The sequence below is a fragment of the Anomaloglossus baeobatrachus genome, unplaced genomic scaffold, assembly GCF_048569485.1.
Source record: "Anomaloglossus baeobatrachus isolate aAnoBae1 unplaced genomic scaffold, aAnoBae1.hap1 Scaffold_603, whole genome shotgun sequence".
Lineage (NCBI taxonomy): Eukaryota > Metazoa > Chordata > Amphibia > Anura > Aromobatidae > Anomaloglossus > Anomaloglossus baeobatrachus.
This window is the reverse complement of record NW_027444968.1, coordinates 91,744-113,402: the sequence shown is the minus strand read 5'-3', so window position 1 is coordinate 113,402 and position 21,659 is coordinate 91,744. Positions and strand designations below refer to the sequence as shown.

Genomic DNA, 21,659 nt, shown 5'->3' with positions numbered 1-21,659 from the left:
TTTGTATAAGTCTACTTTCACATTGGGTTTTCACCTACATTCACTGGTCTCGTTGGGACATCCGTCTGTACCCCCCTCCCCCCGCAAAACGTGTTTCGGACGCTGCATCATTTTGGGGCATATACATTTTCTCCAGGTGGACACCCAAACGTAGTCTACTAGCCTGCAGAAAACATATATGCCCGAAAATGGTGCAAGACAGAGCCCACGTTGACTCCGTCTACCCCATTATAGTCAATGGCTCCATCAGCGTATGCGTCCATATGGGTTCAGACGGATGCCCCAACGGCTCCAGTGAACGTAGCTGAAAACACAATGTGAAAGTGGCCTAAGGGGTGCACTGTGCCACCAAAACAGGGTTTTAGAAAAGATCCAAAGTTTACCAACATAAAACTTTAATTTTGCCCCAAACATGCTGATATAGTGGCTTGTGAAAGTATTCAGCCCCTTGAATTTTTCACCCTTTTCTCACGTTTCAGGCTTCAAACATAAAGATAAAAATGTTAATGTTCTGGTGAAGAATCTACAACAAGTGACACAATTGTGAAGATGAAGGAAATGTATTACTTATATTAAACTTTTTTAAAAAATAAATAACTGAAAATTGGGGCGTGCAATATTATTCATCCCCTTTACTTTCAGTGCAGCAAACTCCCTCCAGAAGTTGATTGAGGATCTGTGAATGATCCAATGTTGTCCTAAATGACTGATGATGATAAATATAAGCCCCTGTGTGTAATCAAGTCTCCGTATAATGCCCCTGCTCTGTGATAGGCTCATGTTCTGTGTAAAGCACAGAGAGCATCATGAAGACCAAGGAACACAACAGGCAGGTCCGTGATACTGTTGTGGAGAAGTGTAAAACCGGATTTGGTTACAAAAAGATTTCCACAACTTTAAACATCCCAAGAAGCACTGTGCAAGTGATCATATTGAAATGGAAGGAGCATCATACCACTGCAAATCTACCAAGACCCGGCCGTCCATCCAAACTGTCATCTCACACAAGGAGAAGACTGATCAGAGACGCAGCCAAGAGGCCCATGATCCCTCTGGATGATCTGCAGAGATCTACAGCTGAGGGGGGAGAGTCTGTCCATAGCACAACAATCAGTCTACACTGCACAAATCTGGCCTTTATGGAAGAGTGGCAAGAAGAAGCCATTTCTCAAAGATATCCAGAAAAAGTGTTGTTTAGAGTTTGCCACAAGCCGCCTGGAGACCCCAAACATGTGGAAGAAGGGGCTCTGCTCAGAGGAAACCAAAATCACACTATTTGGGCAGAATGCTAAACGATAAAAGCAACACAGCTCATCACCCTGAACACACCATCCCCACTGTCAAACATGGTGGTGGCAGCATCATGGTTTGGGCCTGCTTTTCTTCAGCAGGGACAGTGAAGATGGTTAAAATTGATGGGAAGATGAATTTAGCCAAATACAGGACCATTCTTGAAGAAAACCTGTTGGAGTCTGCAAAAGACCTGAGACTGGGATGGAGAGTTGTCTCCAACAAGACAATGATCCCAAACATAAAGCAAAATCTACAATGGAATGGTTCACAAATAACCGTATCCAGGTGTTAGAATGGCCAAGTCACAGTCCAGACCTGAACCCAATCGAGAATCTGTGGAAAGAGCTGAAAACTGCTGTTCACAAACGCCCTCCATCTAACCTCACAATTGTGTCACTTGTTGATTCTTCACCAGAACATTAACATTTTATCTTTATGTTTGAAGCCTGAAATGTGGGAAAAGGTTAAAAAATTCAAGGGGGCTGAATACTTTCACAAGGCATTGTAATTGGAGAGCAGCAATGACTGTAGAGAGAGATGATCAGTAAATGTTCTGCAGGTAACAACAGTCCCAATCAGTAGGATGTGCCCCGGCCATCGCTGTGAATGACGTCATCTGCGGCCACAGGACATCACTAGCCTCTCACACTGCTCTGGGGGGATTTTGACCCACTCTTCTTCCAGTCTCTTCCACAGTTCTTTGACTGTTGTGGGTTTCTTGGCCATAACTTTGTCACCAAAGACCATACATCTGTGTGAACGGCCCCCATCGCCCCTCCAGTGAGTGTGCAGCCCCCATAGCCCCTCGGGTGAGTGTGTGGCCCCTCTGGTGTGTGCGGCATCTGCGGTCCCTCCGGTGAGTGTGCGGCTCCTCTGGTGTGTGCGGCCTCAGCGGCCCCTCTGGTGAGTGTGCGGCCCCCATGGCCCCTCCGGTGAGTGTGCGGCCCCTCTGGTGTGTATGCCGCTCTTACCTGCCACCAGACCTGTCATCATGTGAATGATCAGGAGTGTGATCCTCATCATCCTTAGGGCTGTGTACATGCTGGGGCTGTAGTCCTGGATCCTCCGTATAATATCATCCGCTGGGACAGAGTTTCCAGGGTTGGATTTCACTGATCTCGTGTTACCAGCGGCTCCGAGAACCGACCGCGCAGACGACAGAACGGCTCCGAGAATCGACCACTGACAGCAAAGAATATGGAAACTCCCCGAAAATATGAGAGAAAATGGAGAAGAGGAAAGAGAAGGAAAAAGGAGAAGAAATCACAACGGAAAAAAGGGAAGTGAAGGTCAGACGAGGTCAGCGACAGCGAGGAGAAGAAAAGAAGAAGAAAGGAGGAGTGCCCCAGAAATATCCTCTATATAATTATATATGTACAGCCGGTATAACCTGGGCATCTCCTGTATATAATTATATATGTACAGCCGGTATAACCTGGACATCTCCTGTATATAATTATATATGTACAGCTGGTGTAACCTGGGCATCTCCTGTATATAATTATATATGTACAGCCGGTATAACCTGGGCATCTCCTGTATATAATTATATATGTACAGCCGGTATAACCTGGGCATCTCCTGTATATAATTATATATGTACAGCCGGTATAACCTGGGCATCTCCTGTATATAATTATATATGTACAGCTGGTATAACCCGGGCATCTCCTGTATATAATTATATATGTACAGCCGGTATAACCTGGACATCTCCTGTATATAATTATATATGTACAGCTGGTGTAACCTGGGCATCTCCTGTATATAATTATATATGTACAGCCGGTATAACCTGGGCATCTCCTGTATATAATTATATATGTACAGCCGGTATAACCTGGGCATCTCCTGTATATAATTATATATGTACAGCCGGTATAACCTGGGCATCTCCTGTATATAATTATATATGTACAGCTGGTATAACCCGGGCATCTCCTGTATATAATTATATATGTACAGCCGGTATAACCTGGACATCTCCTGTATATAATTATATATGTACAGCCGGTATAACCCGGGCATCTCCTGTATATAATTATATATGTACAGCTGGTATAACCTGGGCATCTCCTGTATATAATTATATATGTACAGCTGGTATAACCTGGGCATCTCCTGTATATAATTATATATGTACAGCCGGTATAACCCGGGCATCTCCTGTATATAATTATATATGTACAGCCGGTATAACCTGGACATCTCCTGTATATAATTATATATGTACAGCTGGTATAACCTGGGCACCTCCTGTACATAATTATATATGTACAGCCGGTATAACCTGGACATCTCCTGTATATAATTATATATGTACAGATGGTATAACCTGGGCATCTCCTGTATATAATTATATATGTACAGCCGGTATAACCTGGGCATCTCCTGTATATAATTATATATGTACAGCCGGTATAACCTGGGCATCTCCTGTATATAATTATATATGTACAGCCGGTATAACCTGGGCATCTCCTGTATATAATTATATATGTACAGCCGGTATAACCTGGGCATCTCCTGTATATAATTATATATGTACAGCCGGTATAACCAGGGCATCTCCTGTATATAATTATATATGTACAGCTGGTATAACCTGGGCATCTCCTGTATATAATTATATATGTACAGCCGGTATAACCTGGGCATCTCCTGTATATAATTATATATGTACAGTTGGTATAACCTGGGCATCTGTCACGCTCCCCGGGTCCCCTGCGCTGCTCCCCGGCTCACCTGTCACGCTCCCCGGCTCCCCTGCCTCGCTTCCCGGTTCCTCGGTCCGGTCACCGCCGCTCCCCGCTCTCCAGCATCCATTGCCGGCGCGTCCCCGGCGTCCTGGTCCCCGCTCCCGGCGCCCGTCGGCTTCTCAGCCCCAGCCCGGCTCTGCTGCTTCCTCCTTTCAGCTTCCTGCTCTGGCTTCTGGCACTCGGGCCGCGCGCATGCGCATTAGGGCGCGCGCGCGGTCATTGACCCTTTCTTAAAGGGCCAGCGTCCATTAACAGGAAATGATGCACACAGGTACAGGGTATAAAGGGGTTTAATGTCCAAGTGGGCGGGGCCTGATCTTCGTGTTTCTTAAGCTAGGAGTCAGGTCTCCTTGTGTCTCTGTGATATACTCACCTATCTCTCTTGTAGAGCCGAGCCTGCCTCGCCATCCGGTCCTGCCGAATCCCGAACCCCGAACGCTGCCTATCTGCCATCCTGACAGTCCGTACCATCTCGGATCCCTGCGGTGACCCGTCATCTCGCTCCAAAGGTTCCGGACCCCGCCTGACATCTTCTCGGCTTCCGAACCTGAGCTCCGTCACCCGGACTACCATCAGTGACTCCGTGGTCCCAGGGACTTCTCCGTTATACTCGTGTGCACGGACTGTTCTGCTGCCTATAGTGCTCCAGCTACCGGACCCCTTACCACCATCAAGGAGTTCGGCCCAGTGGACCAAGCTCCTGGGTCTGCCCGTCCACCTGGCCCTGACAGTAAGATCAGGCCATGGATCCCGCTGCAGCACTAGCAGCCGTACAGGAGGAACTCCAACGCCAGCGTGAGACTCAGACCCGCATGCTGCAATTCATGTCTTCTGTGGACGCCCGCCTGAACACGCTACAATCCGCTCGGATCCGGGGATAGTGTCCGTTCGTGGCTCGAGGGTCTCCGGACCCGTGGTCTTAGGGGCCACACTCTAATGTAAAAGGGGGATATTTACAGGGGAGTTGTAGTTCGTGACGCCACCCGTGATGTACGGTACCTGGGAGTACCGCTGCTGCCGTTGGGAGTATCTGGGGTGATGAAGTGGGGCAGCAAGGTGTCGTTGCCCTCCACGGGCAGGGGTATGCTCCAGGACTCTGGATGATGATACAGGGTGCCGTGACTGGGAGATCACTCAGGTACTCACTCAGCCAATAAGCAGATGCTGACAACAGGGTAAACCAAGTCTCCGGGTGCTGCTGCCTCTCTCGGGGAGCTCGTCCGGGTCCCGTCACCTGCAGTGCTGCCTGGTGATCTGTGATCTGCCTCTTGGCACAAAGTTTAAGTTCACTGTAGTGGCCTGGTAGTCTGGAACTTGCCGGGCCCCGCTCCCCACTGTGGATAAGTGTGGGAGCCTGCTCTCAGGGCTCATGCTTGGGATTTTGGTGGGTTGCTTGTATGGAAGGCTCTATCCCCCTCGTTGCGCTAGTGCCCCAATTCTGGAACTGGTGGGAACAGTCCATAAGGGCTCCATTCTTCGCAGGTTAATTGCCGGGTCGCCTGAAGCTTCTCCCCGACCTAGGGTCCGTGTACCCCGCTGTGCCTTCGATCCCGGACCGGTGATAGCACCAGGCTGCTGACCGTCCTCTTTGACAGGTCCAGGCAACTCGCCTCAATCCCCTGCGACCGGGGGTCCGACTCCTCTAGGTCCAGACCACCGTCTGCAACCTAGATAGCTTCTCCTGGGAGTCACTACTCCCAGCTTCCTCTGAGCTCCTCTCACCTTGAGGGCTACTATTCGACTCCTCTAACACCTTCCACCTCCCTGCCTGACCCCTAGGTGGGCAGCCCTATTCTGCTCAAGCCGCCCACTAGTGTGCCTGGTGGGTGTGGTGCAGGGTGTATCTAGGATTTGATTTGCTGATGGAGGCAGCACTGCATGATGGGGACCCAGAACCAAGAGGGATTTGAATACTGCACTAAAGAGAAAGAGCGTGCAGTACCCTGCGACCACCTGAATAGTCCAGAGGCGTCACATATATACATTTGTATTGTCAGACCTGCCCGGCTGAACGTCTGTAATCCGTCATGACATTGTCACCGAGCCTCACGTAAAGGTACGAATGAAGCCATACCGTGTGCCGGAGGCTCATAGGCAAGCCATCGCGGAGGAGGTGAAAAATATGCTACAACTAGGTGTTATTGAGAAGTCCTGGAGCGACTGTGCTAGCTCTATTGTATTACTCCCAAAGCCAGACGGTTCGTTACGATTTTGCAACAATTTCTGAAAGTTGAATGAGGTGCCACAATTTAACCTTCACCCAATGCCCAGGGTGGTTTGAAGGCCAACTCCAAAAAATGTGCAGTAGGTCTCGAAGAAGCTCGCTACTTGGGTTATGTGATAGGCTGAGGGGTTATCAAGCCACAGATTAATAAAGTCATACAAAACTGTCCCCGGCCCCTTACCACGAAGCAGGTGAGCGCTTTCCGTGGCATCATGAGGTATTACAGGCATTTCATACCCAATTTTTCTGAGAGATCAGCACCTCTGACCGATCTGTTAAAAGGGAAGAAGTAGGTCATGGTGCGCTGGAACTTCAGGTGGAGGAAGCGTTCCAGTCACTAAAGGTGGTCCTGTGTGCACGGCCCGTCCTCATCAATCCCAATTTTAAGAAGGGGTTTGTAGTGCAGACAGATGCCTCGGAGGTGGGTCTGGGTAGTGGTCCTGTCACAGGAGATAAATGGAGGAGAGCACCCGGTCACCTACCTGAGCAGAAAGCTCACCCCAGCAGAGAAGAACTACAGCGTAGTGGAGAAATGGGCATGAATGGGCCTTGGATTCCCTGCGTTATTACCTGCTGGGGTGAGTTTCGGATGGTGATGGACCATTCATCGCTGGCCTGGATGAGGAATGCCGAGGACAGGAACTCCAGGGTCACCAGGTGGCTTCTCTCCTTGCAAAACTTTAACTTTACTGTGGAGCATCGTGCAGGGAGGTTGCAGGGGAAATGCAGATGCGCTGTCTAGGGGTCCCTGTCTGGTGACAAGTGTTCAACCCCACGAGTCTAAACAGAGGGAGATATGTCATATATGAATGTCGCTACGTTTCCTCCAGAATGTGCTTGGAGACCATGTGAGACCGGCTGGAGTGTGGCGTAGTCACCAATGTGAGTGCAACACAAAATAAGAGTGGGATCTTGGTCAAGATATGTTACCTAGTTTTTTGTTTAATTAAACCTGTTAGGCTGTGTGCGCATGCGTCAGCTCAGTGGCGACCACAAAGATGCACGTTTTTGGTCCCAAAAAAACACTTCCTCGGCATGCATTTTTTGCCTTGTTTTTTCCCATTTTTTTTACAGCGTTTTTGCCAAGTGCGTTTTTTAAGTCAAATCTATTGACTGGAAATGCTCAAAAACGCAGACAGAATTGACCGGCTGCAGCAGTCACCACAAAGACGCAGCCAAAAAAAGCTGCAACGTGCGGCCAGCAAAAAAAACTTTGCTGGGGAAGGAAATGCATGCAGCGTGGGACCAAAACTGCACCTGAAAAACGTGGCAAATAAGCAGAGAAAAACGCAGCGTGCGTACAAGGCCATAGGGCTTCTATTTTTGGAGAGTTCTGTAGGTTTGGCAGTGGGAGGATCTCTTCCTCCAGTCCGGGTTTTGCAACAGGCTCATGTCTGGGGAAATACATTTAATCCTGCAGCGCACAGCAGGGGGTGTCTCTGCTGGGATCCAGGAGCAGCAAGTGCTGTGTGGAGCAAACACAGGCCGTTACTGAGAGACCTGGACATTATAAGCGGCCCCTTCACCGCCAGACGAGGCCTGCACCGCCAGAAGAGGCCTGCACCGCCAGAAGAGGCCAGCACTGCCAGAAGACCCCTGCACCGCCAGATGACCCCTGCACCGCCAGAAGAGGCCAGCACTGCCAGAAGACCCCTGCACCGCCAGAAGACCCCTGCACCGCCAGAAGAGGCCAGCACTGCCAGAAGACCCCTGCACCGCCAGAAGACCCCTGCACCGCCAGAAGAGGCCTGCACCGCCAGAAGAGGCCAGAACTGCCAGAAGACCCCTGCACCGCCAGAAGACCCCTGCACCGCCAGAAGAGGCCAGCACTGCCAGAAGACCCCTGCACCGCCAGAAGAGGCCTGCACTGCCAGAAGACCCCTGCACCGCCAGAAGAGGCCAGCACTGCCAGAAGACCCCTGCACTGCCAGAAGACCCCTGCACCGCCAGAAGAGGCCTGCTCCGCCAGACGACCCCTGCTCCGCCAGACGACCCCTGCTCCTCCAGAAGACCCCTGCTCCGCCAGAAGACCCCTGCTCCGCCAGATGACCCCTTCTTCGCCAGAAGACCCCTGCTCCACCAGACGACCCCTGCTCCGCCAGACGACCCCTGCTCCGCCAGACGACCCCTGCACCCAGGATTCCAGAGCAGGGCAGGAGGCGATCTGGACATTTATTGGACGGCATTTACGTAAACCGGCTGCGTTCCGGGTTTCCAGGTCTGTAACACTTTGTGGTGTGGATAAAATCACTGTTGGTGTGAACGAGAACCTGGGTCACCGGCTCACAGTGCACAGTATGGCAGTGGTGTGCCGAATGGTGGATTCATTATGCGGGACCCCTGTATACTGACAGTATTTACTTTCTCAGGACCCTGTAATAGCCGGTGTGTATGCGTGCTCGTATATGCATGCTCGCCATGTATGATTGTGCTCCTTCCCCACCTACACTTGCAGGTTTGTACTTTCTGTGTTTATCTCCTCCTCCCAGTGGCGTCTCCCCCATATTGTGCACAAAACTGGGAGCAGAAAAAGAATCGCACACGAGACCCCCGAACCGAGAATCACTGATCACAGGAGTTTATTATCCAACTGCTGAACTCCGAGATCTGCGCCTGACATAACGGGTGAGTGCTCATTACTGACGACACAGAAAGGGTTAACACCATGTGCAACGCATCACAGGACGCAGGAGAAGGCCCGGAGAAACCGGCAGTCCTATGTAACACGACAGATAACACAATGATATCTGAGTACAGATAATGTAGTAGATGTCACCTGCAGTCCTATGTAACACCACAGATAATACAGTGATATCTCTGAGTACAGATAATGTAGTAGATGTCACCTGCAGTCCTATGTAACACCACAGATAACACAGTGATATCTCTCTGAGTACAGATAATGTAGTAGATGTCACCTGCAGTCCTATGTAACACCACAGATAACACAGTGATATCTCTCTGAGTACAGATAATGTAGTAGATGTCACCTGCAGTCCTATGTAACCACACAGATAACACAGTGATATCTCTCTGAGTACAGATAATGTAGTAGATGTCACCTGCAGTCCTATGTAACCCCACAGATAACACAGGGATATCTCTGAGTACAGATAATGTAGTAGATGTCACCTGCAGTCCTATGTAACACCACAGATAACACAGTGATATCCCTGAGTACAGATAATGCAGTAGATGTCACATGCAGTCCTATGTAACACCACAGATAACACAGTGATATCTCTGAGTACAGATAATGTAGTAGATGACACCTGCAGTCCTATGTAACACCACAGATAACACAGTGATATCTCTGAGTACAGATAATGCAGTAGATGTCACCTGCAGTCCTATGTAACACCACAGATAACACAGTGATATCTCTGAGTACAGATAATGTAGTAGATGTCACCTGCAGTCCTATGTAACACCACAGATAACACAGTGATATGTCTGAGTACAGATAATGTAGTAGATGTCACTTGCAGTCCTATGTAACACCACAGATAACACAGTGATATCTCTGAGTACAGATAATGTAGTAGATGACACCTGCAGTCCTATGTAACACCACAGATAACACAGTGATATCTCTGAGTACAGATAATGTAGTAGATGTCACCTGCAGTCCTATGTAACACCACAGATAACACAGTGATATCTCTGAGTACAGATAATGTAGTAGATGTCACCTGCAGTCCTATGTAACACCACAGATAATACAGTGATATCTCTGAGTACAGATAATGCAGTAGATGTCACCTGCAGTCCCATGTAACACACCAGATAACAGTGATATCTCTGAGTACAGATAATGTAGTAGATGTCACCTGCAGTCCTATGTAACACCACAGATAACACAGTGATATCTCTCTGAGTACAGATAATGTAGTAGATGTCACCTGCAGTCCTATGTAACACCACAGATAACACAGTGATATCTCTCGGAGTACAGATAATGTAGTTGTTGTCTCCGGCAGTCCTATGTAACAGCACAGATTACGAGTGTTGATGTAGTGAATGGCGTCTCTGCTTCCTGCGTTTTTCCTTACAGCGGGCCGGGGCAGAGGATCTGGTGGGTGCCATCCTGGCGCTGTTTTCGGCGTTTTCCTTACAGTGGGGCAGGGGTGGGGCAGGGGCGGAGGATCTGGTGGGTGCCGTCCTGGCGCTGTTTTCGGCGTTTTTCCTTACAGCGGGGCGGGGGCTGCGCAGGAGCGGAGGATCTGGTGGGTGCCGTCCTGGCGCTGTTTTTGGCGTTTTCCTTACAGTGGGGCAGGGGTGAGGCAGGGGCGGAGGATCTGGTGGGTGCCTTCCTGGCACTGTTTTCGACACTTTTCCTTACAGCGGGGCAGGGGCGGAGGATCTTGTGGGTGCCGTCCTGGCGCTGTTTTCGGCGTTTTTCCTTACAGTGGGGCAGGGGTGGGGCAGGGGCGGAGGATCTGGTGGGTGCCTTCCTGGCACTGTTTTCGACACTTTTCCTTACAGCGGGGCAGGGGCGGAGGATCTTGTGGGTGCCGTCCTGGCGCTGTTTTCGGCGTTTTTCCTTACAGTGGGGCAGGGGTGGGGCAGGGGCGGAGGATCTGGTGGGTGCCGTTCTGGCGCTGTTTTCGGCGTTTTTCCTTACAGTGGGGCAGGGGTGGGGCAGGGGCGGAGGATCTTGTGGGTGCCGTCCTGGCGCTGTTTTCGGCGTTTTTCCTTACAGTGGGGCAGGGGTGGGGCAGGGGCGGAGGATCTGGTGGGTGCCGTCCTGGCACTGTTTTAGGGACTTTTCCTTACAGCGGGGCGGGGGCGGGGCACGGGCGGAGGATCTGGTGGGTGCCGTCCTGGCGCTGTTTTCGGCGTTTTTCCTTACAGCGGGGCGGGGGCGGGGCAGGGGCGGAGGATCTGGTGGGTTCCGTCCTGGCGCTGTTTTCGGCGTTTTTTCTTACAGTGGGGCGGGGGCGGAGCAGGGGCGAAGGATCTGGTAGGTGCCGTCCTGGCTCTGTTTTTGGTGATTTTCTTTACAGCGGGGCGGAGGTGGGGCAGGGGCGGAGGATCTGGTAGGTGCCGTCCTGGCGCTGTTTTTGGTGATTTTCCTTACAGCGGGGCGGGGGTGAGGCAGGGGCGGAGGATCTGGTGGGTGCCGTCCTGGTGCTGTTTTTGGTGATTTACCTTACAGCGGGGCGGGGGCGGGGCAGGGGCGGAGGATCTGGTGGGTGCCGTCCTGGCGCTGTTTTTGGTGATTTTCCTTACAGCGGGGCGGGGGCGGAGGATCTGGTGGGTGTCGTCCTGGCGCTGTTTTTGGTGATTTTCCTTACAGCGGGGCGGGGGCGGGGCAGGGGCGGAGGATCTGGTGGGAGCCATCCTGTTAAAAATGGGATTTGATGTATCCACTTAGCCAGTATATAATGATTGAAGAGAAATAGAGGTGCAAAACCATATGTGGGTTTATTCAATAAAGGTTAAAAATCATTACAGAAAAATAATGCTGGGCTTAATTAGAATTGAGTTAAGAGAGAAAAAGATAGAGAAAGAGTCCATTATCTTACATAGCTGTGATGTCACGGCAGGCAGTCGTCCATCTGGTTGAGAATGGTCGGCATTCTAAACTCTATGAACTGTGGTCCAGCTTAAATACATTTCACCACACCCTCCTTTCCTCACTTGTGTCTTTATATGGCTTTAAACATGTCTTTAAGAACCCAATATAACTCATTCTCATTTTTAGCCTATACATTAAGTCATTGGTCACGTGGTCTTAAATTTGCGGACGTAGTGTCCTGCGCAGAACTTGTTTTCCAAAACCAGGCTAGTTGACCTTTGACCTAAAGAACGTATAGAAGCACTTTGAGGCTAGTTGACCTTTGGCCTAATGTAATGCATATACATTCTCTATGCCTAATTTCAGACCGTTGCTTAAATACCAGATAAAGAATAGCACTGAGCTGTCAGCCAGTTTTGATTTAACCATGTCAGATGCTTTGGCCAGAAGTTCTTCAAACTCAAACTTTCTCTAAGGGATGAGGGCATCTTCTATACTTACAAGCTAATGGCCTGTAAGTAGAGTTATATTATGAGGAAAAATATTCATAATAACTCATTATTTTACAATCCCCCCTTTTGAAGATTTGTGGAATCTCGTGAAACCCTAACTCATTCGTCATCATTTGTATCACATGCATTCTGTTTGAAGATTCTAGACCAATATCTGACTTGACAAACCAATCTAAAGCTTTCTGTCAAAAAGTCATAGTCTTATGTCTTAACATTTCTCTAAGAATAGTATCTTCCTTCTTCATTTCTATTTTTATATTCTTATATATCTTCTGAATTCTAGACATCACAAGAAGGGATCCGCAGGGATCTGTGCTAGGACCAATTCTTTTTAATCTCTTTATTAATGACCTTGTGGATGGGATTGATAGTACAGTGTCAGTCTTTGCCGATGACACCAAACTATGTAGGATATTAAAAACTGAACTTGATAGTATAATATTACAAAAAGATCTGGATAAGATGTCAGAATGGGCAGATACTTGGCAAATGAGATTTAATGTTGATAAATGTAAAGTAATGCCCCGAGGACGGAGTAATCCTATAGCTGCGTATACATTAAATGGAAGTAAACTCGGGACTACAGAACAGGAGAAGGACTTGAGTATTCTCATTACAAATAAGTTGAGCAGCAGCACTCAATGTCAAGCAGCAGCTGCAAAAGCAAACAAGATTCTAGGGTGTATAAAAAGAGAGATTAGATCCCGCGATCCCAACGTATTATTACCCCTCTATAAATCACTTGTAAGACCACATCTGGAATATGGGATTCAGTTTTGGGCTCCACATTTTAAAAAGGACATTCAGAAGTTAGAGTCAGTTCAAAGGCAGGCAACTAGACTACTACAAGGAATGGAGGCCTCCCACATGATGACAGGTTGAAAAAGTTAGATATGTTTAGCTTAGAAAAAAGACGTCTCAGAGGAGATCTCATTTATATGTATAAATACATGTGTGGTCAATATAAAGGACTGGCACATGACTTATTTCTTCCGAAGACAATACTAAGGACCAGGGGGCATTCACTGCGAGTGGAAGAAAAGCGATTCCGACAGCTAAATAGGAAAGGGTTCTTTACAGTTAGAGCAGTCAGACTGTGGAATACACTACCACAAGAGGTAGTAATGGCAGATACTATAACAGCTTTCAAAAAAGGGCTGGATGATTTCCTCAGTACACACAACATTGTTGGTTATAAATGACTTGGTGACCAGGTGTAGAACTGGTGGAGGAAGGTTGAACTAGATGGACCTAGGTCTTTTTTCAACCTTAGTAACTATGTAACTATGTAACAAAAACTTGACAAATAATGCACATCAAAACTAATAAAAATATGATTATAATGGGGTTAAATAAAACATTTCCTACCACTGTCTGGACTGATGACTGAGACCAGGTATGTACTGACTTCCCAAAACTTTTCCACCAAGTTCTACCTGACATTCCATTCCATTCGTGTTCAATATCACTTAATTCACCTTGTTCATGCCTGAATATAATTTCTGCTTCCTTTAACTGTTTCGTTAATAAATCTAACAAACCCTTATCTTTCTTTATTTCACTTGTCCACATATCCCAAGGAAAATCATTAATTTGTAATGAATTGAATTGTATGGGAAATGCCGTTAGGTTTCTCTTTCCTATAGAAGTGATATTAAAACTTCCCTCCTTCTTTGAAAGAGATCTCACATTTCCTTCTATACAATACAAACCCATAGGTAGGTTTTCCTTATGTACACAAGTAGAATAGAAAGCAGAAACCTTCTCTGTCTCAGACATGACCTGGAAACAAATCTTATTTGGACTTATTGGAGTCACCAGATCATGTAGTGTCTGTACAGTCTCTATTCTCGCATGACAAGAAGAATGATTATGAAAACATGAATGATAGATCACCTTATCCTGTCCAGGTAAACACATCACCTTAGAAACAAAATGCAAACATGAAGAAATGTCTACTTGTTCAGTGTTCACTCCATCAAATGCAAAATCTGTGTACTGCAGTTGATAGAACACTTGTGTGTTACTCACAGGTATACCCAAAACTGTAACAGGAACAATAGTTCCCTCTCTTCCGATCACTGGGATTAGCGATGTGCCAACACAAATGTTTCGTTCACATCCTAACCACTTATTTACCCACAAATCCGTATGATTCAATGCAAAGTCATACTCTACAGGTAAATTTTGCAGTATTCCCAGTGGAGTAATTCCACTCTGTAAAGCTTGTGCAATCAGCTTCAGATTAGAGGAATACTCTATCTGTATCTCCAGGCACGCTTTAGCTACTTGTGTTTCGTGTGTGCTTTCCACGAGAGCTAATGTAGCATCCTGTAGATGTGACACGGAAGACCCTAGTACAGCAGCTGTATTCATTACCATCTTTTCAAGAAGTTGATTCAAACTCTTCTGAATCTTTACACCTTTTGAACAGAGTAGATGGCATGAATCTCGTGTCTGTGCATGCACTATCTGCTGCTGACCAAATATTCACACTAACGTCTTTACATTGTCTGTAATGAGTCTTTGTTTCAACGCAACACTGGTAAATTCCAGAGTCCCTGGAAGATGGATTTTCTATGGAAAAAATGAAATTATCATCCATCCATCTGATATTACCAATCTGACCTCTGTGAATGACATTAGTTGGACTGTTTAAAAAACTTCCCAAAAATGATGAATTTTTGGTCCATGTCATCAGAGACTCAGAAGGCAATTTCAATCTTGTGTTACATTTTAACATTATAGGAAATGTATTTTCTTTGTTATGTACTGTCTGTGGTGAAACCCTTATTTCCGGAACTATAGTGTTAGTAACGGTAAACACTACAGATACCTGAACTTGCACAGGTTCCCGTGTTATCTGGAAATTCCATGTTTTGACCCAATCTTTATCTCCTTCTGTAATGGAGAGTAAAGAAGGATCCAGAATTTTCCCAAAAACCTGAGTTTTTAACAAAATTTCTGTTTTGGATCTTCCAAACTTTCCCCTAGCAATCATGTCATTTGTAATATCACCGGACCATACAGCAGGTTCATCACCTCTGATCTCTATGTTCCAGTATAGTACATCTGTAGGAGAACATTCCCATGTACCAGTTTTATTATTGTGTACATATTCTCCTTGTAATTGTGTGAATCTAGTTTTAGGTCCTGCAATAGCATGTAATATTATGTCCGTGTCGTGTATGAAATGTAATTTAATGCAACATTTTGTTCCATATCCCATGCAGATATTTCCTGTTATCTCCACAGAATCATCCGTGATGTTCTCTGTCAGTAAGTTCCGTGTCTCTGATCCTCTCGGTCTTCGAGAATGTTGAATCTCTCTAGTCTGTTCATTCACATCATTGGTGATTGTTCCTTGATGTAACTTGTAGACAATGACGGAAATGAAGCAAAGCAGCAGGAAAGTCCTTCCCATCACATAGAAGCTTGTCTTGAGCTTGGGAAAATGTTCTTTTTCTGGAAGGCTTGATGTCATCTTTCCTTCAAAATCTTTAGGTTCCTTATTCCAGTTCTTATCGGAATCCATTTCTTCCTGGAAAGAAATGCAGTATCATTATTTTGTCACAAATATTTTGCACTGGTCAACGTGAACCCACACTTTTTGCTTTCTGCGGGTATTTTTTTACCACATTTGATGCTCGTTGCACGAGAATCGTGACTTGTCCCATAGTCTCAAGGACTTCAAATGGACCTTCCCAATTACACTCCCATGGACCACTCTTGCGAAAGGTTTTGATCATCACTAGAGCACCTTTCTTGAATTTGGACTCATAGGGTGGCTCCATTTTCTGCATTCTCGATGCCGCATATGGCAGAATCGCTTCCAGGTTCTCCTGCAGCGATCTCAACCATTGGGACCTTGAGTTAGCATCTTTTTGTGGAGTGGATAAAAATGGCTCATGTGGAAACCACAATGGCATTTTCCTTCCCGTCATCAACTCAAACGGAGTGAATTGAGTTGTAGAAGAGATTGAACCTCTTATACTCATCAGTATGAAAGGTACCTTGTCAACCCAAGTGTTACCTTTGTCCAAAAGCATCTTTGCAATTCTGGATTTGATAGTTCTATTCATTCTTTCCACAATTCCCGCAGATTGTGGATGATAGGGGACATGAAATTGCTGTCGTGCCCCTAGAATAGCACAAGCAGTTTGCATGATTTTACCTGTGAAATGGCTTCCTCGATCGGAAATAATCATCCTTGGGATCCCCCAAGTGCAAAATACATGTTGTACCAATTCCCTTGCTGTGGACAAAGCATCATCTTTCCTAACAGGTAATATTTCTACCCATTTTGAGAACACATCTACCACAATCAATGCATACCTGAGACCATGTTTACCTGAGGGTAAAGGACCAATATAGTCTATCTGCAGTGTAGACCATGGACCATCTGCAGGTGCGATTCGTAGAAGTGGTGGCTTCTGTCCTTTAGGTCTTGGATTTATTTGGGCACAAATGAGACATGATAGTACAACACTTTGAACTGTCTCGTCCATTTTTTCCCAATAAAATTTCTCCTTGAGAATGGCTAACAATTTCTGTTGTCCCAAGTGACCTAAACTCTCATGGTTGTATCGAGTGAATTCTACCTGTAGATGTTTTGGTACAACGGGATGCAATTCTCCATTTGAATTGTGACACAAAACCCCATTTTCACAGATAAAAGGAGGCTTTGGATCATCCTGAGAAGTAACAAGAGAAGGATCTTTTCTCTGTTCCTCTGCAAATGAAGGTATGTACGTGTCTGTTCTTTGAACCGCTGAATTCTCAGAAGGTTCAGAGTCAAACACTTCCTCTCCTGTCAGGGCAGCTTTTTTGGCTAGAGCATCTGCGGTTGCATTTCCTACAGATAACTCGTCATCAGATCTTTTATGTGCAGCGACTTTTACTATAGCAAATCTATTTGGGGCCCTAGATGCTATTTAAAAAATTGATTTTAGAGTTTCACTGTGCACCAAGGCCTTGTTGGAGGAATCCACGTAGCCTCTCCTTTCCCAAACAGGCAGGTAATCGGTTAGGGATCTGACAACATAGGAGCTATTACTGTAGATTACCATTGGAGTTTGATCATCAGCTTCATTCAGCTGTAGGACCATTCTTACCGCTTCTATCTCTGCCCTTTGAGCTGAGAAATGACTCGGTAACTTGTGTTTTACCACTTGTCCTCGCTTGGAATAGAAAATTCTATATCCTGTGTGATAGTGTCCTTCCAGAAAAAATCTAGAACCGTCTACAAACACAGGTTCATCTGCGTCTTCCGACTGTCGTCTGAAGAGAGATGGACTTGGTTCATGGAACGTTTGTAGGCAATCATGGGTTTGTCCTTCATACTGCATCAATTGAGGAAGAACATATTTGGCCTTATAATCTACCTCAATTTGATTTGGAGACAATGAGAGCAACCAATGGGCAAATCTCTGATTTGACACACCTGGGATGTTTTTCTCAAAGAGAAGTTTCAGTGTGGAATGTGGCGTTTGGAGAATAACCTTTTGGAACCCGATTATGTTTTGGGTTATTTTTATCGCGAAATACACTCCCACCAGGTGTCTTGCGCACACCTCAAACCCCCTCTCAACAGGTGAGAGAAGCTTAGAGAAGTACCCCAAGATTCTCCATTCCCCCCCTTGCAGCTGCAGCAAAACCACAGAGATGCTTGTCTCTGAAGTGTGTGCTTGAAGCGCAAAAGGTGCGTTCTTTTCCACCATACTTAACGCAGGTGCGTGTTGTAGATCATGTTTCAATTGTGTGAAGGCTTTTTCCTGTTCGACACCCCAGGGACCAAAATAATCATCATTGTCACCTTTTAAGAGATCATACAAAGGTCTGGCTTTGTCAGCAAAATTTTCAATGAAATCCCTTGAATAATTTACAAGTCCTAAAAAATGTCTTAGTGCCTTGTGTGATGTTGGAATTGGAAGAAATGCAATTGCCTCTATTCTGTCCTGTAGGGGTCGCCGTGTACCTGGATTTAGCAGAACTCCTAAAAACCTGACCTCAGTCTGCATCAGCTTGACCTTTTTGGTATTCAGTTTCAAACCTGCATCATGCAGCAGCTCAAACAATTCTGCAAGTAGAGTCACGTGCAACTCATTGTCCTCTGTACTCAACAAGATATCGTCCACATATTGCAATAAACATTCTGGACGAGAAAATTTCGACAAAACGTTCGCTAGCGCCTGATGAAAAATGCTTGGCGACATACTAGAGCCTTGAGGAAGACGACAACATACGAATTGTTGATCCAGGTGGTTGAATGCAAGCCTATACTGACAACTTTTCTCAATCGGTATACTGAAAAAACAATTACTGATATCCAATACTGAGAAATACTTTGCCTTAGCATCCAATCTCGACATCATGTCATGTGTATCAGCTACAATCGGTGCAACATTGGGAGTAAACTTATTGAAAATCCTCAAGTCCAATAACATCCGATAGCTACCATCGCTTTTCAGAACACACCACAATGGATTGTTACAAACAGAATTTGCCTTACGTATCACACCTTGAGCCAACAATTCCTGTATAATCTTAGACATCGGAGCAACTGACTCTGGAGGCAACTTATACTGACGCTGTGGAGGCGGGTCTCGGCCTTCAATTTTAACAATCACATCCTTCATTGTTCCAACCTCATTCCTGTACTGAGCCCATAAAGAAGGAAACCGCTGTACTATCTCAGTCAATACTTCATCATCACCAGTTTCAGGCCACAAATGATCTGCTGACACTACATCGGTCAAACAAATGGTCCCGACATGACTATATTCATCCGGATCAATAACTACCGCCTTACAACCGTTAGAGTCTTTCCAAACTGTTTTGTTACCCAAATCAATAATCCAGCCATGCTTTTCCATAAAATCAGTGCCAATGATATTCTCAGTATCCTGAAAACACCAAATATCCATTTTTGTTTCCAAAGAACCAGGTATTTCCAAAGAAACATCCTGCGCTAATGTCACCTTTGTTCCATTTTTACCACTGAAACCAACAATTGTGCATACAGGGGAATCTGGCTTTAAATGTAAATCAACATTTGTGACACTCAATTGCGCACCTGTATCAAGGAGAAATGTTACTTCCTGACCCTCAAGATTTACCTTTAAAAATGGTCGACCACAGCTATCCATTGAAACTCGAGTGACAAATTCCAGTGGATGGAGCCTGGGGACCGGCTTTGCTAGTCAGGAGGATGGAGAAGGGAGAAGAGCAGCAGGTGTCTTGCCCCTTCCATGCAATCCCTGTATGGTCATTTCCCTAATTTGTCTGGTCAGAGGTGCATATGGTGATTGGTTATTTCTGTTGTCAGTATGGGTGGGCGTGTATGAAGGTGGAGGTGCTGAAGATGGGGGAGGTGCACTGGATGTGTTTGGCATCAGTCCATTTTCCTTACCCAGCCTTTCCTCTGCTCTCGCCCTTAGGAATTTCTTACATTCCCACTTCAGATGTCCGGGTAGGCCACAGAAGAAGCAGTGTATATTGCTTTTTCTGTTTGCTCCCCCTGAATTCTTGTTTTTAGAATTCAGCATGGGTCTTTTATTCTTGGTTTGTTTTTCCTGGGATACTAATGTGTCAGTGGTCCCCTCTATCATGGCTATTTTTGACTTTACCTGATTTTGCTTCATTCGTCTCCGTATTCTATCAATAAATGACGTGGCCTCCTGGCTGGCTCGCCAAATATGTTAAAAATAGGATTTGACGTATCCACTTAGCCAGTATATAATGATTGAAGAGAAATAGAGGTGCAAACCATATATGGGTTTATTCAATAAAGGTTAAAAATCATTACAGAAAAATAATGCTGGGCTTAATTAGAATTGAGTTAAGAGAGAAAAAGATAGAGAAAGAGTCCATTATCTTACATAGCTGTGATGTTATGGCAGGCAGTCTTCCATCTGGTTGAGAATGGTCGGCATTCGAAACTCTATGAACTGTGGTCCAGCTTTATATACCCTTTCCTCACACCCTCCTTTCCTCACTTGTGTCTTTACATGGCTTTAAACATGTCTTCAAAAACCCAATATAACTCATTCTCATTTTTAGCCTATACATTAAGTCATTGGTCACGTGGTCTTAAATCTGCAGACGTAGTGTCCTGCGCAGAACTTGTTTTCCAAAACCAGGCTAGTTGACCTTTGACCTAAAGAATGTATAGAAGCGCTTTGAGGCTAGTTGACCTTTGGCCTGATGTAATACATATACATTCTCTATGCCTAATTTCAGACCGTTGCTTAAATACCAGATAAAGAATAGCACTGAGCTGTCATTCAGTTTTGATTTAACCATGTCAGATGCTTTGGCCAGAAGTTCTTCAAACTCAAACTTTTTCTAAGGGATGAGGGCATCTTCTATACTTACAAGCTAATGGCCTGTAAGTAGAGCTTTATTATGAGGAAAAATATTCATAATAACTCATTATTTTACACGTCCTGGCGCTGTTTTCGGCGGCTTTCCTTACATCGGGGCGGGGGCGGAGGATCTGGTGGGTGCCGTCCTGGCGCTGTTTTCGGCATTTTCCTTACTACTGGGCGGGAACGGGGCAGAGGCGGAGGATCTGGTGGGTGCCGTCCTGGTGCTGTTTTCGGCGTGTTTCCTTACAGTGGGGCGGGGGCAGGGCAGGGGCGGAGGATCTGGTGGGTGCCGTCCTGCACGGTGCTGCTGTCACAGAATGAGCTCCTGAGAAGAGAGAAGAGATGTGTGAATAGTGTTAGCGCAGACATCGGCGGAGCGCTGCTGTGATGATAATGCCGCCATACTTGGCTCTTGGATACTTACACGGCGCCGTCCTCCCCGAACTGTACGGTGACGGTGGAGGCCCCCAGGGTGCGGTGAAAGAGGAAGGGTAAGCGACTGTGCCAAACAAATGTGGCCACAGAGATGGGTCCGAGCTCCGCCTCCGAGTCGAAGAAAACCGCGTAGGTTGTGTCCGGTCTGATGAGTCCCCTGTACAGCGAGATACAATATGGCAGATAAGTAATAATGACGGGGAGCGGCGAACCCCACCTATAATACCGCACAATGAGGGGCCGGAGCTGCAGACTCCTCCCTCCACACATACACAACGGGGTCACAGGGCAGAGTCTGAGCACATGGGGGCGCCCCGAGATCATTACATACCTGTGCATGGTGTATTCCGGGATGGCCCCATTAGAGCCTTGTACAGACACTGCAAAATCTCCCATAACAGTGGAGCTCCCCGCAGTGCGGACCGACAGCTTGTACCTCCAGCCTGAGAGACAAAACACACAGAAAGCCGTCACTGCATGCAGCTGGTGAGGCGAAACATCATCACCTCACAGGAGGAACCTGCTACTCACTGCTGAGCTTTGTTA

The 21,659-nt window shown here is 46.4% G+C and overlaps 2 protein-coding genes across 2 annotated transcripts in view; both read right to left on the bottom strand.

Annotated features, from left to right (window-relative positions):
• LOC142285655 (pancreatic triacylglycerol lipase-like) overlaps window positions 1–7,684 on the bottom strand; it is a gene marked incomplete at its 3' end in the record, with an annotated part of 59,748 nt that extends 52,064 nt beyond the window's left edge. Inside the window, exons 1-3 of the mRNA XM_075333288.1 lie at window positions 7,579–7,684; window positions 6,847–6,965; window positions 2,265–2,475 (exon numbers count right to left, since the gene is read on the bottom strand). Coding sequence (XP_075189403.1) covers window positions 2,265–2,475; window positions 6,847–6,965; window positions 7,579–7,684 — 436 coding nt within the window. The remainder of the gene's footprint in view (window positions 1–2,264; window positions 2,476–6,846; window positions 6,966–7,578) is intronic.
• A 12,391-nt stretch (window positions 7,685–20,075) lies between these two features.
• LOC142285654 (pancreatic lipase-related protein 2-like) overlaps window positions 20,076–21,659 on the bottom strand; it is a 31,931-nt gene continuing 30,347 nt past the window's right edge. The window contains 3 exon segments of the mRNA XM_075333287.1: window positions 20,076–21,003; window positions 21,103–21,270; window positions 21,445–21,556. Of these exon segments, the coding sequence (XP_075189402.1) occupies window positions 20,922–21,003; window positions 21,103–21,270; window positions 21,445–21,556 (362 nt within the window). The 3' untranslated portion in view covers window positions 20,076–20,921.